The 20,845-nt window shown below is 44.1% G+C and overlaps 1 protein-coding gene across 3 annotated transcripts in view; it reads left to right on the top strand.

Moving 5' to 3' along the window:
* CFI (complement factor I) overlaps positions 1-20,845 on the top strand; it is a 238,082-nt gene that overhangs the window by 113,970 nt on the left and 103,267 nt on the right. For all 3 annotated transcript variants that reach the window (XM_086962096.1, XM_086962095.1, XM_086962094.1), the window contains one exon: positions 1,763-1,873. In XM_086962096.1, the coding sequence (XP_086818222.1) occupies positions 1,763-1,873 (111 nt within the window). The remainder of the gene's footprint in view (positions 1-1,762; positions 1,874-20,845) is intronic.

Genomic DNA, 20,845 nt, shown 5'->3' with positions numbered 1-20,845 from the left:
AAATGTACACAAGGTCAGCCTTGGAATAAGACTGAGCACCATACAAGAATACTCACAGATAATGCACCCCAATCCTAGATAACGTGATGGAGGCAGGGAATTAATGTAACCCCCAAGGAAATAATATTAACATAATTACAATTATTTCGACTTTTATACTATGTTTAAACATTTGTTTTAGTCTTTAAAAATATGCAAAATTAATAATGACATATTGTATTCATTTAAAAATGAAAATATCAATTATATTTATTAAACACAACTTTTAACTGCATTTCCTTAATATTAATTAAAAATAAAATTGCTAGGTAGGGTGTTTTATTGTAGTTTCTGTAAAAGGTAATATTTATCAAATAAATTAATATATTTAAATGATTTAATTATTTTGTTTGAAGTTGTAATGAACTCTAACATTTAATTTTATTATCTTCTAGGTAAACATAATTATGTCAATTTATTTTGCATTTATAGTTTACAATAAAATAAATATAATATATATTTATATAAAAATATAATAAGTTTGATAATTTTTCCTATTCTTTTCCATAGGGATATCTCCTCCCCAGTGACTGAGATCAAGTTGGTGGCGATCTCTGTCTATGTGTGATAAGTTACAAGTAGAACTTTACACTCATATTTGACTCCGCCCCTGGTGTCATTGGGTGGATTTGTGTAAATCTACGCTTTGAAGTAACTTTACACTTTGAAATGTGAATAGCCAAAAACAGTAAATTACTTCAAAGTGTAAGAAGACATTTACAGGCATAGATTTACATACATATAAGTTTACCTTTGTGATTAGGCTCTAATGTTCGCTCTTTCACAATTGTAAAAGCCTGTATTTGTACTTAATGTCTACATCTCATGTACTAGCTATCAGACACTCAGTTCAAATCCTTCAATTGTGTCTTTGGAGTAGGATTTGCTTGAGTACAAATGTTAAGAGCTCATGCTTCACAATGGATCCGCTCTTTTACTCAAATGCCCTAAAATATCAGTGCCAGAACCAAAGCTCATTTTTAGGTGTAGAGCATTAGTTTGCCACTAAAACCATGGAAAGGGCTTTGCCATCTGCAGAAACCCATGGAAACCAAAGTGCTAATCTACTTATGCAATGGTCAATAGCACACTAACGGAGGATGTGTTCTTGAATAGACCTCCTCATATTCACACCAACATTTAGACACTTATTTGTTTATCAGTGATGAATCCAATGTTATCAAATACCGTCCTAGGTTCGATTGTCTTATGTTCCAGGAAAGTTAGTCTAAAATGTAGACAGATAATTACCTTTGCAGCGCGGAACCCAGTGATGTTTTATGGCCTTGGAAGGAGAGAACAGATACAAATATACTTATTCAATACAGTGATATCTTGAGCATCACACCTTTCGCTGACATGGACATTTGCTTGCTTTATTTAGTGCAAAGACTGAGGAACAAGAACTGTTCTTTTCCTCTACAAAGAGCATATGCACCTTAGTTGTAAGTTATGTTATGTTTTATTGTGCTGTGATATGTTATGTTATATTATATATAAAGTACTATATTGCCAATAGAATAACCTTGTTTGTGTAGGTTTTTGAAAGATTAGGCCAAGCTGCTAAACAATTGACTAAGCCTCTGATTTCCAAATGTATGGCTCCAGAAATGTGACTATATTTCCAACTATACTATGATGTAATATCTATCGTATTAAATTGGTAAAAATTAAATGACCAAAGTGCATTCAATTGATAATAAATGTTTTATTGTTTTAACAGAATGCAGTGAAAATGCTTTCCACTGTCATTCAGACACGTGTATTCACAAGAGGTATGTCTGTAACGAAGAGTTTGACTGTATTAATGGAGAAGACGAATTTAACTGTACAGGTAAGACCGAACAATATAATTTTTGTTTGTTATTTATTTGAACATATATTGCCACAGATGTCATAAAGCTTTATACCCTCCTGCCATGCCCATTGCCGCCTAGCTCTAAATCAGGTTCGAGATCTGAGGCAAGTATACAACCTGACCGCAGCAGGCAGCAGGCAGCAGGCGTTTTCCCGGGAGGCTCGAAGGGTGGGGCCAAATTTGCAGAGGTGGGGGCTGTTTTTGTTACTGGGGGCCGGTTTTTCAGCAGTGCTGCTATATTGGCCACAGTAATAAATGCAGCAGGGGGGCTGATCTGTCAAAATTGCCAGGGTTATTTTGGGTTACCAATCCGGCCCTGCATACTACTGTTTTAACAAGAGATATTGTACATTATAAATTTGGCAGTCGTGCTACATGATGCAACAGACCTGAGTACATCACGAGCAGGAAGTTCCTTCTCCTTTGGCAACAGGTGAAGGAGGTGGTGTGCAGAAAGTTAAATAAAAAAATACTCTCTATTTGTTATTTTCCATCGTGGGTGCCAAGGAGCATTTATTTGTTCTAATAATGAAAGGGAATGTCAGCCAATTCTTGAGTGTTTCCCACGTAGCCGCTAAGTTATTTAAACATGTAGTTGACTGAATGAAGGAGTAGTAGGGACTGCAGCTCAAAGACTAGAGCGAGTCAGTTTAGCAAGAGTGATGCTGTTTCCTTACTCTGGGTCGGATATTTTTAGGCAGAACGAGATGACATTGTTTTTATGTTTATAAATATTTTACATGTAACAGGATGCACATGAGATTTCCGCACCCAATTTTTCATAAAATGTATCCTAAGGCACATTACAATTGGGAGCTTGCAGTGTATATTTTCTGCAAACCTTTCTTGAGTAGAAGAGTTTAGCAGTACACTGGCATCAGTGAAAGTAAATGGTCTGCAACCAAAGGCCCTGGTGACTTTATAACTAAAGGCATTGGAGGGGAACACAGTGGGCTCGAGTCACAAAGGTAAACTTACACTATTGTGTATGTTCACTCCTTTTCAGTATTCACAAAAATAAACTTAGACCAAAGGTCAAACTTTACTACTTTTCGGTATTCACAAAGGTAAACTTAGACCAAAAGTCTTACTTTACTACTTTTCAATATTCACAAAAATAAACTTAGACCAAAAGTCTAACTTTACTACTTTTCGGTATTCACAAACGTAAACTTAGACCAAAAGCCAGTGAACCTAATTTGTCAAATTGCTTACCGTATGGCAAAGGGTGGCAGTGACAAAAGCAATCAACTTGAAAATAGAATCATACATGATGATTGTTAAACAAATCAATTTAGTTCAATTTAGTGATTGTGACATTTAAGTTGCTGGCTACTAAGAAGTCTTATCCAATGCATTGCTCTCTGTAAAAAATGTTTATTGTTGTTCCGGTGTGGTCTGATTTGAACTTATTCTAGAACTTGATATTTAAGTTGGCTGATATTATGGCTCATCTCATTAAAATGTTTGGCTACTGGAGACTTATTGTTTTTAATCTGATGCTGCTTCTGAATACATGTAAATGAATGTTGATGTTTATTCTTAAATTTTTCCTACATATAACTTGGTGCAAGGACATGTTACAGTTAACCACAACATGTGGTGTCACAAGTGGCTCCATCTTGTATTTTGTATTTCTTTCCAGAATATGCACACGTGACTTCATTGCCTGATATAATGTCCTTATAGTAAATACTATTGCGGGAAGGGAACATTTTACCTTATTGAGTAGTACTCCATTCAGGGTAGTTTCAGATTTTTTTGCAGACTGTTTCTTTTAAATTAAAGCTTCATTTATAAGCAAAAATAACAATTCAAGCAACCCTTCAAAGATAATGGAAAGCTGTTTTACTAAACCAATCACAGTGCTTCACAAAAGCTTGCCAGCCTCTAAAATCTTTAAACGTGAGAAAAGAATTGCCACTCAGTGAGAAAGTGCCCTCTTTCTGCATGGTTGCCCCTACTTTTTGCTGAACTGCTGATGTGCTTTGACTGCGTGCGCCCTGGGTTCCTGCTAATCAGGTACCCAGGGCCTATGGTCTTTCCCTAAAACTGCATTGAAACAAAAACCCAGTTGGCATGCCTGGCCACAGGTCAGCCCCTGGAAAATGGTACCACAGGTACCCAGGGCACTGTGACCAGGGAAGGCCTCAAAGGGCTGCAGCACTTATTGTGCCACCCTTAGAGGTCCTGTACCTTTACACTCACACACTGCCTTTGCAGACTGCGTTTCTTGGTGCAGAACAAAGTGAAGAGTCGATATGGCACACATCCCTGTGTGCCATGCCTACAACCCACTGCCCTGGCATAGATCAGTCACCCCTATAGCTGGGTGCACCATACCAGTGGTGAGGGTACAGGTACATGAGCTCTGTACTCCTACAGTGTCTAAGTCCATTCTTAGACATTGTAAGTGCAGTGCTGACATTAAGAGTATATGGTGCTGGGAGTTTGTCATTACAAACTCTAAAACACTAGGATGGCTACACTGAAAACTGAGATGTTTGGGATCAAACCTCTCAGCACATTAAACCCACACTGATGCCAGTGTGGGATTTAATGAAAAATGCACACAGAGATTCCTAACTTTCCTACTCCTAAATGCCTTTTGTGAATACAGAAAGTTGTAAAGTTAGGATTTTCTCACTTTAGCAGTAGTAAATTTAGGAATTCTAAATTTAGTACTCCTAAATGTCTCCTGTGAATACAGAAAGCCGTAAAGTTAGGATTTTGTCTCAGATTACTTTTTTGAATCGGGCCCCAAGTGTGGAGTTGAAAAATCTCAGAAATCCTTTAAAACTGTGACTAATTAACCAAAACGCTTTTACTTACCTGTTTACAGGGAATATCCCAGTGCAGTATCCAGGTATACCGCACTGTGTAAAAAAGTAATGTGAAAAGTAACTTACATGATATTCTACTAAAAACCCTATACAATGTATATGTACTGCATTCTGAAAAGCGTTGCATTGTCAGTAACACTACTGTAATCAAATCAAAGTACATTTACAATTGCAATTCAAACTGTTTGCAAACTGCATTACTACTATAAAGTATTTATTGCTTACCTCTGCCAGGCTTGCTTGGTTCTACAAAATAAAATAACTAAAATAATATTTTTTATACAAAACAATTGGTCTGATGTTCAGTCTTTGTGTGAAGTCATTTGCTGATTGAGTGTGTACAACAAATGCTTAACACTGTCCTCTGATAAAGCCTTACTGCTCGACAATTCTACCACAAAGAGAGAGTAAGGTGCTATCTACTGTTACCTCTACCTACCTTTGGGGTTCCACCGGACTCTGTGCACACTAACCCTCACTTTGGTATAGTATATACAATTTCAATTTTCAAGCTTTATTCGACATCAGTCATAAAAGCATTTCTACCCTAACACTATACAATAAATACTATCTACAATACTCACAGTTTAAGACAAGTATTAAACACATATCCGTCGAATACAATTAGCTATTAAGATATTGTTAAAATAACCTTGGCCTTACTCACAAGTAAAAACTTTAAAGGAATTTAGTAATCCAAATACATCACGGCAACTTTCCTAATAAGGTACGTGTTCGAATTATCCAGGCCCAGGACAAGAACTTTGCAACAGCAATCACGAACACTGGAGAGCAATCTGTTTCCAGAATTCTGAGTGCTGTAGCTTGGTTACGCGTCCCCATATTGAGGCAACCGGGTCTTATCCATTTATGCCGTGGGTTTACATATAAGGGACAACAAAACAATACATGAGAGACATGCTCAGCTTGATCTTTACAGTGGTAACAATGCTCATCCCATGATGTAGACCATTTCTTTTTAAACACATTTAGTGGGAGAGATCCAACTCTAAATTGGAAATACAATTTCCTGTCGTGCGGCTTCTCGATCAAATACCAATATGCTTCACACAAAGGAGACATTTTTAAGTCAAGGAAGCGTCTCGACAGCGATGAGTTAGACCCATTTACAAAAGTTCTAAAATACACCATCTCCCAGTACATTTGTTTTAACTTGGTCTTTGAAGGGAAGCAGGACACATCAATATTGCCCCATAGGTGATCTAGTTTTAGCTGTGAGAGAACCCCTCGTAGTTCTTTCAACCAGGTAATTTTGTGAAAACGGTCAAGTGAAACAATGTCTGCCAATGCTGAAGCATAATGAGCTAGCTCCGGGGTCACCATTAACCGTCTCCAATATAACAATGGGCGCAACCTTGCTAGGTCCACTATGTTTTTCCTGCCGAGATCTAGTTTTAAAGGAACGGTAGGCGTACTTTGCGGCACCCCCACCAGTCCCCGTAGAAACTTATTTTCTTCTTTAATCAGGTTTCCTAGGTTACCGAATCCCCATAGCTCTGAACCGTATAAGCTGGCACTAATAACTTTCATTTGATAGATCTCAAGAACACAGTTCACTGGTTTAGTTAGAGAAGCTCTGTGTTTTAATAATAATGCTCCTGCTATTTGATTAAACTTTAATACTGCAGTATCTATGTGTGAGTTCCATTTCAAGTTCCCCTGAAGTGTTATTCCAAGGTAGGTAAAAGCTTCTACCTGTTCAAGGGGAGTGCCTTTAAAGGTAATTACCCCTTTAAACCTTGTCCGACGGTTCATGCACATAAACTTTGTCTTGCTGGTATTCAGTTCTAAACCTCGTAAATCACAAAACTCGCCAAATGCGTTGACCGCCTTTTGGAGACCGCTTGGCGTACGTGATAATATAAGCGTGTCATCCGCAAACATTAAGACGGGAACACGCGAGCCAGCTATTAGAAGGGGACCTCTTCAGAAATTCTACTATACCATTTATATAAATTGAGAACAATGTTGACGCTAAAGCGCAGCCTTGCCTCACCCCACGCTCCACCGGGAATGGCTCAGTTACTTCTCCCTGCGACCCCCATCTGATTTTGGCATAATTATTATCATGCAATCGTACAATGAGGGTAAGAAGTTCTTGGCTTATCCATGCATCAGCTAGGACTTTCCAGAGCTTGTCCCTGGGGACCAAGTCAAAAGCTGACTTTAGGTCCACAAAGACAGCGAACAGAGGGCCGTTGTTTAAAGTGACATTCCTCTAGTACAGGGCAATGAAGTAAAAAACCTCATTGATGGAACTTGTCAGGGGACGGAACCCTGCTTGGTATGGTGACAGGATGTTGTTTTCCTCTATCCATACTTGGAGCTTGTTCTGTACCATAATACCCATCAGCTTCTGGGCTGAATCTATGAGACTGATGGGTCTATAGTTGGAAGGGAGAGATTTATCACCTTTTTTAAATACAGGGATGATTTCCGCTCCTTTCCAGGACAAAGGAACTTCACCACCCATTGCCACTGCATTGGCAAGCCAAGCAAAGTATATACACCATGTGTTCTGGTCACTTAAGTAAACATCTGCTGGTATACCATCCATGCCTGGCGCTCATCCCCCCGAGACACCGTCGAGGGCAAGACTTACATCCTTTTCATTAAATACATTATTCTTGTAATAAACAGTTGGTGGCAGAGTAACACAAGCTTGCGATTGATTGCGAGCGTATTGCGGTTTGAAGAATTCTATCCAATCATTGACTGCAACATGGATTTGAGGAGGGGCGGCCAACCCTCCCCTGTCCCATTTTACCTTGGACCAGAATAACTTCGAATCTTTGGCCGCGCATGCAGCTTTAAGTTCGCCCCATAGTTCCTCGTCCCACATCCTCTTCGCCTGTTTTTGTGTGCGTCTGTAAATGTCCCTGGCTTCCCTGACTGCATCAGCATTCCCTGATTGAAGCGCTCTACTAAGATTTTGGCGTGCCTGCCTACAACTTTTACCATACCATCCCTGGCTACTTTGGTATTTTTTGCCCTTATTATTGCCTGCTGGTTTTAGGAAAAATGTTTGTAATCTACAAAAGAGTTTCTTGTGGGCCTCCTTCACAATGTCACAAACATTTGTGTTATTTGTGAGTGATTTTAAGTGGTTAACTTCCTCTCCTACTACTCTCTTGAGTTCATCTAGTTTCCCCTCCTCTTCTACTAGCTTCCCCCATTTTAAATGACGCTGGTTGTTTGAACATATTAGGTCCAGGGTCACCCTCACCTCCTCTGGGCTGGCCCCCCTTTCCTCTGAATAGGGCTTAAAGTCCATACACAGTGGATTATGATCACTTTCCAATCTTTTTACTACGGACATATCAAACAGTTTACTCCAGACCCTGGTATTTACCAAAAAATAATCAATTCTGCTGGATGCCCGACCATTGTCGAACGTGTTGTTTCCAACACGGTCGGAGGTAGTGCGACCATTTGCGGCTCTAAGACCTCTAGCTAGACAGAGGCTCTTCACCTGTAAGGCCACCGTACTCCAACTTTTGACTGCAGCTATCTCAAGCTGGGGGATTCCCCATTTACTATCTTCTTCCTCGGCTAGGAATTTATCCTCTTGTCCCAGAGGTTCAAAAGTAGTGTTTATATCCCCCCCAACAATAATAAATTGTTCTAGGGGCAATACTTCTAGCTCATGTTCGAGGACCGTTATTACATCTGAAGTCTTACCCCCTCTCACCCCCCAGGCATATATATTGAAAAGGGCTAAATCTTCACCATTGTTCCATCTAATGTTAACTGATAGTATATCCCCAGTAGGAAGGGATCTTTGCGTAATTATACAATTCAGTGATTGGCAAATCCAAATCAGCATACCTCCTATGGGGCGGCCTTTTCCATTTGTCACTGCGGGGATAAAGAAGTTAAGGTACCCGGTCCGATATACGGGGTCTAGTGACCATGTTTCTTGGAATAATATAATGTCGTGCCTATCGATAAAGGCACACCATTCAGGAGATGTTACTTTGTTCGCTATCCCAACGAGGTTCCAAGAGATAAAGGTCATCGATGGTTTAACTGAGGTAAGCCCTGATTGGCCGGGATTTAAGAGATTGCTTATATTTGTATTCTGCTGTCTGGTATTTATGACTGAAGTTTTTGAAGGGCTAGCAAGGACATCATCTAAGCGGAGTTCGAGAGTAGGATCACTCCCGTTACGCTGGACTGAACTACTATGATCTTCCAAAATAACTGGCCTCTGCTCTCTTTTATTATTGTTGGGAGCCAGCATACGATTGTCTACCTTGATCATGGCTAGTGAGCCCCCCTTGATAATCCTATCACTATCTATTTCCACGAGATGGGAGTGTCCTATCCTCTTATTATATTGATGTACGAGTCAATCGCACTCGTTTAAGTTTGATAATGCTGTGAATCTGTTTTCTAAGCCTATGCCCCAGTCACAACTTTGGGCACCCCCTACCCCAACCCCACCCCCACCCCTTCTATTGGCCACTGTAGTACAATTTGGTCCTCAAAACACTGGGTTTAGCAATAAAACCTCTTCTACTATAGAAGAAGTCAAGTGTGAGGGGGATAATTTCTGCTGTTCTACGTTGGGGGGGCAGAAGATTAGGTAAAATCTCAGGCAATACTTCCGGTCCTTTGAAGTTAAGAATCAAGCAGTCGCCCTCAAATCTTTTAGGTCTATTGCCTATCCATTTCACTCTTCTGGCAGTTACTAATTCCTCTGAGAGTTTTTGTTTACCCCAATGGGAGATGTGCATGTTATTAGTCAGCCAGCATAATGCTTTGCTTAAGAGTGATTGGGGAGACTCAGTCTGGCCAAACTTCAAGGTTGGTACATTAGCTAGTACCAGGATCAGTGGGGATGCTTCCACAATTAATTCCATTGGGACTGGTTCCAATAGTGGAGGATCTTCCCTGGCCCTGTTATTTATCAACAGATCTACTGTGTAGTGGGTATTAGCTGTTAAGCTTGAGGTGGGGATAAGTGGCTTGGTCATGACCAAGGGATCCATACTTTTACCAATCCCTTCACTGTGTTTTATTTGCTCAATTTTGTCCACCACCTTGTTTGGTAAATCCCCCATATTTTCATTAGTATTTAACAAGAGGCCCTCAAGCTTATTGACTTTGTCAGTGAGATGATCAATCTTAGATAACAGTGGCTTGATTATGCCCCTCATTTTTTGCTCAAACATTCCCATAAGTTTTTTTAATATTGGCCTCATCCCATAACATACTACCCTCATCCTCTACCCCTACATCCTCTTTACTATTTTTCCTAGGAGGGGTGGCTGGTCTGTTCTTGCTAGAGCGTAGCCCACCACGTCTAGGTTGGCGCTTTGTGGGCCCTCTGGTCACCCTAGGCGCAGGGACGGGCACAGGATTAGAGGGACTATCCTCTACTATTTCTAGGTCCAAATCTGCGGCATCATTAACAACCTCATCTACTTTGCTCAATATAGCAGGTAAGGATGCATTATCAATGGGGTTCTCAGTACTAATTTGAGAAGACGCAACTGCATCACTGGTAATTTCTAGTTCTTGTAAATTCTCACGGCGTTGTTCGCTTGAGATGTTGCTAGGTGTTGGGCTCAACCCCAGGGAAGATCTTCTATCATTATTTATCTTAGCAACCACTTGGAATAAATAGTTATCCATAGTGTTTGCAGGAGCTGCACCTTGTTTTTGCTTAGACATACCACTGACAGCAACACTAAACAATCACAGTGATCCAAAATATATAACAACCTATTACTCAGCAGCCACTTCTAACAACTCTTTCAGTCAACCCCTTATGTTTTTTAGTAAACGTTAGCATACATCGTAGTTATCACAAGGAATTGTAAACGCTCACGGAAATTTATGGCCAGCGTTCCTGGCCCAGTCCAGTCTCTACCAGTCGCAGAATGTCGCAGACTGTCCCGCCCTTGTCCCGGGCTTCTCCCGGTCGCTCCCGCACTCTCCCGCGCAGCGGGACTGGTCAGATCAATATATAGGATTATGGGTAAAGGGGAGGGGCAGGCGGGGAGAGCAGCCCAGGTGCTGTTGATCCGGGCGGCGGGTGCTTCTGGGAGAGGTAGTCCCCCGGCGCTCGCACAATGCTCGCAGCCCTGCTTGGCCCTTAACGAGTCTCCCAAACGGCAGGCAGAAGGAACGATGAAATCAGCTGGAGACCCAGCAAAGCAGGACCCGCGCAGCGGGTTCCGCGAGAGGTAGGATGGATTCACGCACACAGCCCAGCGTGCACCAGTAGTCCTCAACAAAGCGTAGCGTCCACTGCAAAGCGTCCCAAAAGTGCTTGAAGCGCTACAGCTTTTGAACCAGATGGGGAGGGGCAGGCGGGGAGAGCAGCCCAGGTGCTGTTGATCCGGGCGGCGGGCGCTTCTGGGAGAGGTAGTCCCCCGGCGCTCGCACAATGCTCGCAGCCCTGCTTGGCCCTTAACAAGTCTCCCAAACGGCAGGCAGAAGGAACGATGAAATCAGCTGGAGACCCAGCAAAGCAGGACCCGCGCAGCGGGTTCCGCGAGAGGTAGGATGGATTCACGCACACAGCCCAGCGTGCACCAGTAGTCCTCAACAAAGCGTAGCGTCCACTGCAAAGCGTCCCAAAAGAGCTTGAAGCGCTACAGCTTTTGAACCAGATGGGGAGGGGCAGGTGGGGAGAGCAGCCCAGGTGCTGTTGATCCGGGCGCTTCTGGGAGACGTAGTCCCCCGGCGCTCGCACAATGCTGGCCGCCCTGCTTGGCCCTTAACAAGTCTCCCAAAGAGCAGGCAGAAGGAACGATAAAATCAGCTGGAGACCCAGTGAAGCGGGACCCGCGCAGCGGGTTCCGCGAGAGGTAGGATGGATTCACGCACACAGCCCAGCGTGCACCAGTAGTCCTCAACAAAGCGTAGCGTCCACTGCAAAGCGTCCCAAAAGTGCTTGAAGCGCTACAGCTTTTGAACCAGATGGGGAGGGGCAGGCGGGGAGAGCAGCCCAGGTGCTGTTGATCCGAGCGGCGGGCGCTTCTGGGAGAGGTATTCCCCCGGCGCTCGCACAATGCTCGCAGCCCTGCTTGGCCCTTAACAAGTCTCCCAAACAGCAGGCAGAAGGAACGATGAAATCAGCTGGAGACCCAGCGAAGCGGGACCCGCGCAGCGGGTTCCGTTAGAGGTAGGATGGATTCACGCACACAGCCCAGCGTGCACCAGTAGTCCTCAACAAAGCGTAGCGTCCACTGCAAAGCGTCCACTGCAAAGCAGAGCAAGCTTCCTACACTGATGGATCAGCAGTGGGATATACAAGTTTGCATTTGTTGAACTAACTTGGTTACCACCTGAACAAACAACAGAACTTTTAAATTGTCTCTAGAGTTCAGATTTTTTCAAATTGGCATTTTTGCTAAATTACTAAAATTCTTGCCAGGGCCTTGGTTAAGTCTCTTTAGAATGTTGGAAAAATAAAAAGTCACTTTAACTATGGATAAGAGGGGTTAAAAGTTTTCTAACTATGTCTCTTAACAAGAACCCAGCTGCTAGTGAAGATAACCATAATGACATAGAGGACCAGATTTTGGAGCTTGACCTCACCCCTTACCTTCACTTGTCTTTCAAGGAGGTAAGGTCCCTATGTAAAATTAAAAACATAACCATGGGGTGCCATCCCACCACACAAAAGCTCCAGGAGCTGTTGGCTGGTTATGCTAAGGACCGCCCATCTGAAAATGGTGACGACCAATCAGATGAGGAAGAAGATGGAGGGGATGAGGATACAGTCCCTCCCCCCACACTTCATAGGGAATGAAGGGCCCAAGTGTCCCTGAATCCAAAACGCAAACTCTCAGTGCCTAGAGCCCACACTGGTGGTTCAGGCACTACTGAGGACATTGAGGACAGCCTCATTGAGGAGGACAACCTTTAGGCAAGGTTGACCAAAAGATTGAATCTAGAGACTAGGTTGCTGGCTCTAAGAGAGAGAGAGAGAGAGAGAGAGAGAGAGAGAGAGAGAGAGAGAGAGAGAGCAGCGATGGGCCTAGCACCCATCAATGGTAGCAGCAATTTACTTAATAAGGATAAAGAGCAATCTTATGATCCTAAAATCCCCAAAGGGATTTCCCCTAAATATGAAGAGAGTGTTGATATCACTAAATGGTTCACAGCCTTAAAGAGGGCTTGTGAAATGAGAAAAGTGAAGAAGGCACAATAGGGGGCACTCTTTCGGGAGCTGTTCTCTGTTAACTACATCGATAGACTGCTAACCCTATTTCTGCGGCAGATGCTGGGTCTTATGACCTCATGAAGAAAACTCTGATTGAGGGAGTTGAACTCACAACTGAGGAATATAGAATTAGATTTAGGAGGGGCTCACAAAACCCCAAACCAATCCTGGATTGACTTTGTAGACTACTCAATTAAGACACTAGATGGTTGGTTAACTGGACTCAATGTGCATGATTTCAAGGGACTTTACAATTTGTTTATGAAATAGCATATTTTAAGAAATTGCACTAATAAAATGTTACATAAGCATTTGGTAGACCTAGGTCTAATTTCTCCACAAGAATTGGGAAAGAAGTCAGACAATTGGGTCAAGACAAGGGTGACTATAACAACCACTGGGGGTGACCAAAAGAAAGGGATTAAAAAACCTCCCCAGGGGAAAGGTGGTGAGAGTCCCCAATATAAAAAGCCTGAGGCTTCTAAAGGGCCACAAAAACCTGCTCAGGAGTTGGTCCCAAAACTCTTCCCAGTCCAATAATAGGTACATGAGAAAGAAGTGTGATCCTTTAAAGGTCTGGTGTAACACCGGTAAGAAGTTGCGACAATGAACTGAAGATGCTGCTTGCCCTGACAAGAACTCGCCTAGTCCTACTACAGCTACTCCTGGAGTAGCAAGTCTCCAAACGGGATCAACAGTGTGGCAAGAGCAAATCGGGTTGCACACTGAAGCAGTTCTAGTTTCAGAAGGGGAAGTTGAGTTTGCCACTGTCGCAGTGTGGCCACCCAACTTAAAGAAGTATTTGCAATAACCATGGATTAAAGTAACTAGGATAGAAGCTCTGAGGGATACAGGTGACAGTGTCACTATGGTGAGAGATACACTGGTTTCCCCTGACCAATACTTAATTGGGGGAACTTACCCAGTCACCAATGTTGACAGTGTTACCACTAACCGTGTAATGGCTATGGTGACATTAGATTGGGGGGTTGGGTTACTGGTCTGAAGCCGGGAGTGGTCTCGCCAAAGCTTCAAGCTGCATGTCTGCTTGGCAATGACCTGGAACCTCAGCATGGGCTAAAGTTGAATTGAAAACCCATGCAGCATTGCTGGATATCCCTGAGATAGTGTGTGTAAAAGACATTGGTAAATAACTCCTATTCTGGCCCTCTTTTTAACAAGTTCAACTAAAGCAATCTTATCATACAAAGTGGGAGTGCTACGGTAATGCCTATCCAAAAAACTCCTAATCTGGAGATATTTTAAAAAGTCATTAGAATGTAAATGACACGTATCCCTTAGGAAGGAAAAGGGGGCCAGCTGGCCATCAAGACCCAAGTCGCCAACATCTTTTCAACCCAGCCTCTGCCATTTAAAAGTGACACTATCCTGAAATATAGATGACAGCACACTTACAGCATTGAAGGGATTATAAAAATTGATCTTCTCTATGGCTGCCCTATGACGGATTTTCTGCCAAATTGTAAACAAAGCCCAACTAACCTTAAATTTCATTTTTTTAAAGTAGCTCGGATCTAACACCCGTGTTAAAACACCCTTAGCGGCATCACCCAGGGCTATGTCGTATATAGATGGTCTAATACATAAAGGGACATCAGCCCTATCGCCCAGCAATGGTGAACCAAAGTGTTGTAGCATGGCAGCCCAATAATAGTATAAGAGGTTAGGAACGGCCCACCCCCCCCGTTCCCTAGGAAGGCAGGTCCGTTGTTTCGCGGCTCTTCTTACCCAGCGATAATTCCACAAGAACCAATGACAAATTCTCTCTTCCCTGACCAACGTTATCTGTGGAATCATAAGAGGAATTGTCCTAAAAAAGTATTAAAACTTTGGAAGGATTAGCATTTTCAACACTTTACACCGCCCAAAGAGTGACAGGTGGAGGTGATCTAGCCTCTCCAGCTTGGTATGAAGAGAGTCAATAGCTAGAAGAAAATTCAGATTCGGAATTTGAGTAACTACTGGGGAAATTTGAACCCCAAGATAAGTAGCTTCTGTTATCACCGGTACATCAGAGAGGGGCATGCTTTCCTACTGAATGACCTGAGTTTTTGTGATGTTCAACTTATAGCCTGAGATGGCGCCAAATTGAGCAGCCAAATTGTCTAGGTCCGAGAAAGCAGATCCAACATTGTTAGTTAGAACCACAATATCATCAGCATATGCCAATGTCTTATATTCTACCCCCTGTACCCTGATTGGACCGATATCTTGGCTCGCTTCAATCATACTAAGAAAAGGCTCGATACACAGAGCAAAGAGCAGGGGCATCCTTGTCTGGTTTCCCTGCTGTTGTTAAAGCACCCTGACTCTTGCCCTGAAATGCGAATGGTAGCAACTGGGGAACTATATAATGCCTGAAGAGCCTGGATGAACTCAGTGCCGAACCCTTTCCAGCGCAGCACAGACCACAGGAACCCCCAGGAGACCCTCTCGAACGCCTTCTCGGCGTCCAACAGGATCACAACAAGGGGGGAACCCATGGCCTGCGCTCAATCCAAGAGTGCAATGACGCGCCGGACATGGTTGTGTCTCTGCCCGGGATAAACCCATGCTGACGTAATTAGACCAGAGGAACAATAAACCGTGCAAGTCTGATAGATAAGATCCTAGAATAGATCAGTGTTGATAAGTGATATTGGCCGATAAGAAGAAGGATTCAGCTCAGGCTTGCCTTTCTTTTTAAATAATACCACAGTAGTCTGATGCCAGGAATCAGGAATAACACCACCCTGTGCAGCCTTAAACACTGATACCATATCCTCGCTTACTAAAGCAGGAAAAGTCTTATAAAATTCTGAAGGGATAAAGTCGGGGCCAGCAGCCTTACCATTGGCCAAAGATGTAATTGCCAATTCAACCTCCTCCCAAGTAATGGGAGCAGAGAGTACCTCATTCTGTTCTATTGTAATCTTCCGGGTATCTATAGTCCGAAGAAAATCATCCACCAGATTCTGGCTTTGGGTAACAGTGGATTCCTCGGTATATAAAGAAACATAGAATTTCTTAAAAACATCCATCACGCCCCGTGGGGTATCCTGAATACAGCCCTGCTGGTCCAAAACTCGAACAATACGATTTGCCACACTCTTTTGTTGAAGCCTTTTAGCAAAGATCTTGCCCAAGTTTTTGCCGAATTCATACGATGAGCAAAATTGAACATATTTGACCGCTAAATCCTGGCCAAAAAACTCCAACAACTTAGATTTTATTTTGGGAACCACCCTCTGACTATGAACAGTCGTATGTCCGAGGCGAATATTAGTTATTAACTTCAATTCTTCCTGATGACTTGGATGCCCAGAATATTAAGTGGGCAGCGAAATTTAGTACCCCAATATTGGATCTGAAACAGGCGTTGGAACTAGCTAGCTGTGTCTTAGTTTCAGGCAGCCTACGCACGCAAAGCTACATGGCTATGTTTGATTTATATCTTACCCCGGCTAAGATTGCTAAATGGGGGGGGGGGGGTAAGGGTGATTCCTGCTCCAGGTGTAGATCTCATGCAGCGGATGCAATTCATATGTTCTATTCGTGCCCAAAATTGAGGGTTTTTCTCGAGGATATTGAGGTCTTTTTGAATCAGGTGCTCAAAATTCCGGTTAATATCTCCCCAAAGTTAATTATATTGGGCTTTGAATATTCAGGAGCAATTGAAAGTACAAGGTATACCCGAGCATTTTTGTTTATTGCTATGGCAATGATACGGTTATGTATAACTTCACAGTGGTTAAGTTCGGAGGCTCCTACTTTTTTTAATTGGAGAGCTAGGATGATAGCTTGGTATATTTTGGAGTCTTCAGTGTATTTGTTAAGGGCGAGAAGAAGGTGCCAACTGGCCTCTAAGATTTGGGCCCCCTTTGAGCATTGGTGTTCGCCTTGAATTATCTTTTATCATCTTTATTTCTGATATTCTGTTCCCCTTCTATTCTCTCCCTTTCTATTTTCCTTTTCTTTATTTTATTTCTTGTGAGAATTAATTCATTGTTATGTATTCTCTCCACTGACTCCAATTCCAATTATTTTTCTTTTTGCAAGTTAAAGGCTGCTTTAGATCTATGTATGTACGAATTTTGTTTCCACGATATATTTTGTTTCTGGTGTTATGTATTCTCTTGAAAAACAATAAAAAAACGTTTTTAAAAAAAAAGAGAAAGTGTGTGTAAAAACAAGATCACAGAGCAGAAAACAGGGTGAACAAGAAGTGTTGGAGCCTCAAAGTAGGACCCAAACTTCCAAGAGAAAAGGTAAGAAGACTTGCAAACCAGCTTCTGTACAGCAAAAGGATCAGCACCCCTCTCCTCAGGAAGAGGACTTGGACACTCCATAGGGAACTGAGCCCATGGAGCTTGACACTTACCAGGTTGAAATCTTAGGCCCAGGTAGGCCCTCTAGGGAAGAACTGTCCCTTGGACAGCAGGACTGTTTGACTCTTGAAAGCTTGAGGCAGCAAGCTGCTACCCAGGAAAAGGGAGATGTCAGTGGACCCACCAAGTTTATTGGGAGGAGGGACTACTGTACACAGAGGCCAGAGACCCCAACCCTGGAGCCACCAGGATAGTGGTAGTGCCTCAGAAGTACAGGGATTTCCTGCTAACTTTAGCTCATGACTGGGGGCGTGGCCAAGCCGCAGACCAAGCTGGCCGTGTGGCGTAAAAGCGCCCATCAGCTGCTCCAGCAACATCTGTCTGTCTCCGCCAATATTGCTCGCCACTGCGCTGTAACATGGGGTGCCTAACCAACTTCTGGTAGTGCTGCAGCTGTGCCGTTTCTGTCCTTGGAGCCCGCCCACAACCGGCTGAAAACTGCTCTGGGTGTTTGAGGGGGAGGAGCCTGCTTCGGCCTACGATGCAGCCTGTTAGAACTCCTGTGCCGCCGATAGCCAGACCACGCCTGAGACTCCCGGTGGAGCCCGCTTTGGAACCCCTGACCCTGGCCTTGGTGGTGGTGAGTGCTACGATGGCTGCCCCCCCACTTCTCGCTCACTACTACTTTCACAGCGGGATCCTCTCTTCCAGCTCACGCGGGTCCATGCATACCATTGCTAACGCTCCCTTAGGCCCCCAGGTAGACAGGGTCCTCGGGCGTGCCAGGGAGGCAGCCAACCGGCTGTGCACGGAGACTGCAGGGGGTGAGCTATTTGGGACACCGCAGGCCTGCTATTGTTTATTTGCAGCTTGCCGTGGCTTGGCGGCTGTCTAGAGGCTCCACCCTTGGACACTCAGTGCTGTTAGATAGTGGTGCCGTTTCATCTGCACACCGCATTGACAGTGGGGGACTGGGAGGTCGCACACCGCCCCAGTGGGAGAAGTTGAATACGAGTGCGTCAGAGGAAGCAATAAGGATGGCTGAGACAACGGTATCCCACACCACGCCGCATCAGATAGCAGCGTCCGACCTAACTCGTCGCGTTGCCAGGGGCCTACATTGCTGTGTATCCCCCCCTTGAAGTTCATCCTCTGCAGAGTGGTTCTTTCCCCGAATGCTGGCCACGCCAACATTGAACACCCATTTGGCACCTGCTGCGGCAATCTGGGGACAGACTGTACTCCTGATTAAGCGCACAACAGTGGCCCTTACCTTGCACGTCGAAGGATGCGGTGTTCAGGTGACTTCATCTTGGCATTAAGGCTCCGCGCTACATCCCCAATTCTGTCTGGCTGTTGTCAATAGCGGCCAGCGATTCCCTTTGCCAAGATCGCACAGGTATGGGCAGGAAGGATCCCAAACAGAGAGTGTTATCATTCACCATTACCACAGAAAGAGCACAAGACCGTAGTGCCATCATGGCGGAGGGTGGCCAGACACCATCTCCTCACACTCCGATTTACTGGCAGAACTCAGAGCCAGTTTCAAATCGATAGATAACAGGTTCAACACTCTGGACAAATGCCTAGACTCATTAGAGGCCAAGATTGACATCCATGACCGGCGGTTAGACATCGCGGAAAGGCGGATCTCCGACCTCCAAGACAGGGCCGCTCAGTCAACAAAAAGAATGGATTGCATGGAAAAAGTTCTGAAAGACATTGCCATTAAGAACAAAGACTTAGAAGCGCGCAGCGGCCGCAACAATCTCTGCATTATTGGGGTCCTGGAATTGACGAATACAGGACGAATGGACACATTAGTGGAATCGCTGGTGGTGGACATTTTTGGAAAAGAAGTTTTCACCCCTGGATTTGTAGTAGAATGTGCGCATCGCTCCTTAGACCCCCCGTCCAAATCCCGGCTGTCCACCTTGGCAGATCATAGCCTGTATCATGAACTTTGGAGACAGGGAAACTGCATTGCGACTGGCCAGAGAGCTTGCAGCACTAATATGGCAGGGTTCAGCTGTGTCGCTATTCCCGGACTTTACAATCATGGTCCAAGAAGCCCATTGTAAGTTTACTGGAGTTAAGGCTACGCTGCGGAACTTAGGCCTCCGGTATGGCATGCTGTACCCTGCTCGCCTACGGGTTGACATCAATAGTCGGTCCAGCATCTTCGACAATCCCACGATAGTCCAGGCTTTCGGCAGGACCTTTAAAAACTCTGACAGCCAGCGGAGAGATGAAGGTACTGTCCCCCCCCCACCCCCCACCACCACAGCGGCTCTGCTGCCAGTGTTTTACTTTTTTCTCATGATTGATCATTATGGTTACTCTGTGTATGCATCTAGCTTTTCCTTTTTTGCCATAGCGCTATTGTCTCATAACTGAAATAACACAAAATTAGAGACAGTATAAATATTGAAATATTGTTCTTTCACACTATTCTGGTAATGCTGGGCAATACTGGAGTGTTGCCTCCCCCCTAGGTGCGTAGCACACTGTTGTTGTCACAGATTACAATGCATCATTCTGGGATTTGGTATTTCCAGACAAGATGTTTACAGGATGCATTAGGTTATTGGTTGGTCGGGTTAATGCCTTGTGAACTAGGTTGCCAGGATGAATGGGGGGTGGAGGGAATGGATGTTCTCCGAAATTGTTAGATGTTATTTTTTTACCAGCTCCAAGCACGGCACTCTGGGGTTTCACACCACTTGCCACACTTTCATCTCATTGCTCCACAACACAAATTACCGCTGCACCTAATTTAGTGGACCCCACAAAGCTGACTCTCATCACCTGGACCATTAGGGGATTTAACAACCCCAAAAAAGGTAAACACATTCTCCATTATCTGCAACAGCATAGCGTCGACATAGCCTTTTTGCAGGAGACTCACTTGTCCAGGTCAGACACCACAAAATTTGCGGCTAGCTGGGGTGCACACCGTTTTTTTTCCAACTACAGTACCTATGCCAGTGGCACTGCGATTTTAATCCACAAGCAACTCCCCTTCTCCTTGACCCGCTGCCACAATGATAAAGAGGGCCGATACACAATAGTAGTGGGCTGACTGATGGTCCACACTGTCACTCTGATATGCATTTACGGCCCCAACACAGACAGTCCTGACTTTTTTTCACGAGCTGGACGCCATAATTCTACGCATGGGCACAGGCAGTTTGCTACTGGGGGGGGGAGGGGGGGGATTTTAACTTGCTTCTTAACCGTACACTCGACAGCTCCTCCGTTGCGGCGGACTCCAAATCCTGTATGCACCAGGTGCTATTAGACACATGCAAGGCACTCCAACTCTCTGATGTTTGGAGAGTCCGCAACCCGTCGAACCCGGGATATAATCACTATTCACCCCAACATAACACCTGGACCAGACTAGATCTCTGGCTACTCACTCGTACCCACTCACATGGTACAATTACATTGCGATACTCCCTAGGACCTACTCCGATCATGCTCCAGTCCTGCTTCGGCTATGTATTCCCGACCAGAAGGAAATGAGCGTCAGTGGCGATTCCCAAGCAGGGCGTTAATTAACGACATGTTT

This window comes from Lissotriton vulgaris, chromosome 3_1 (assembly GCF_964263255.1).
Source record: "Lissotriton vulgaris chromosome 3_1, aLisVul1.2, whole genome shotgun sequence".
NCBI classification, from domain to species: domain Eukaryota; kingdom Metazoa; phylum Chordata; class Amphibia; order Caudata; family Salamandridae; genus Lissotriton; species Lissotriton vulgaris.
This window is presented reverse-complemented; position numbering and strand designations above follow the sequence as displayed.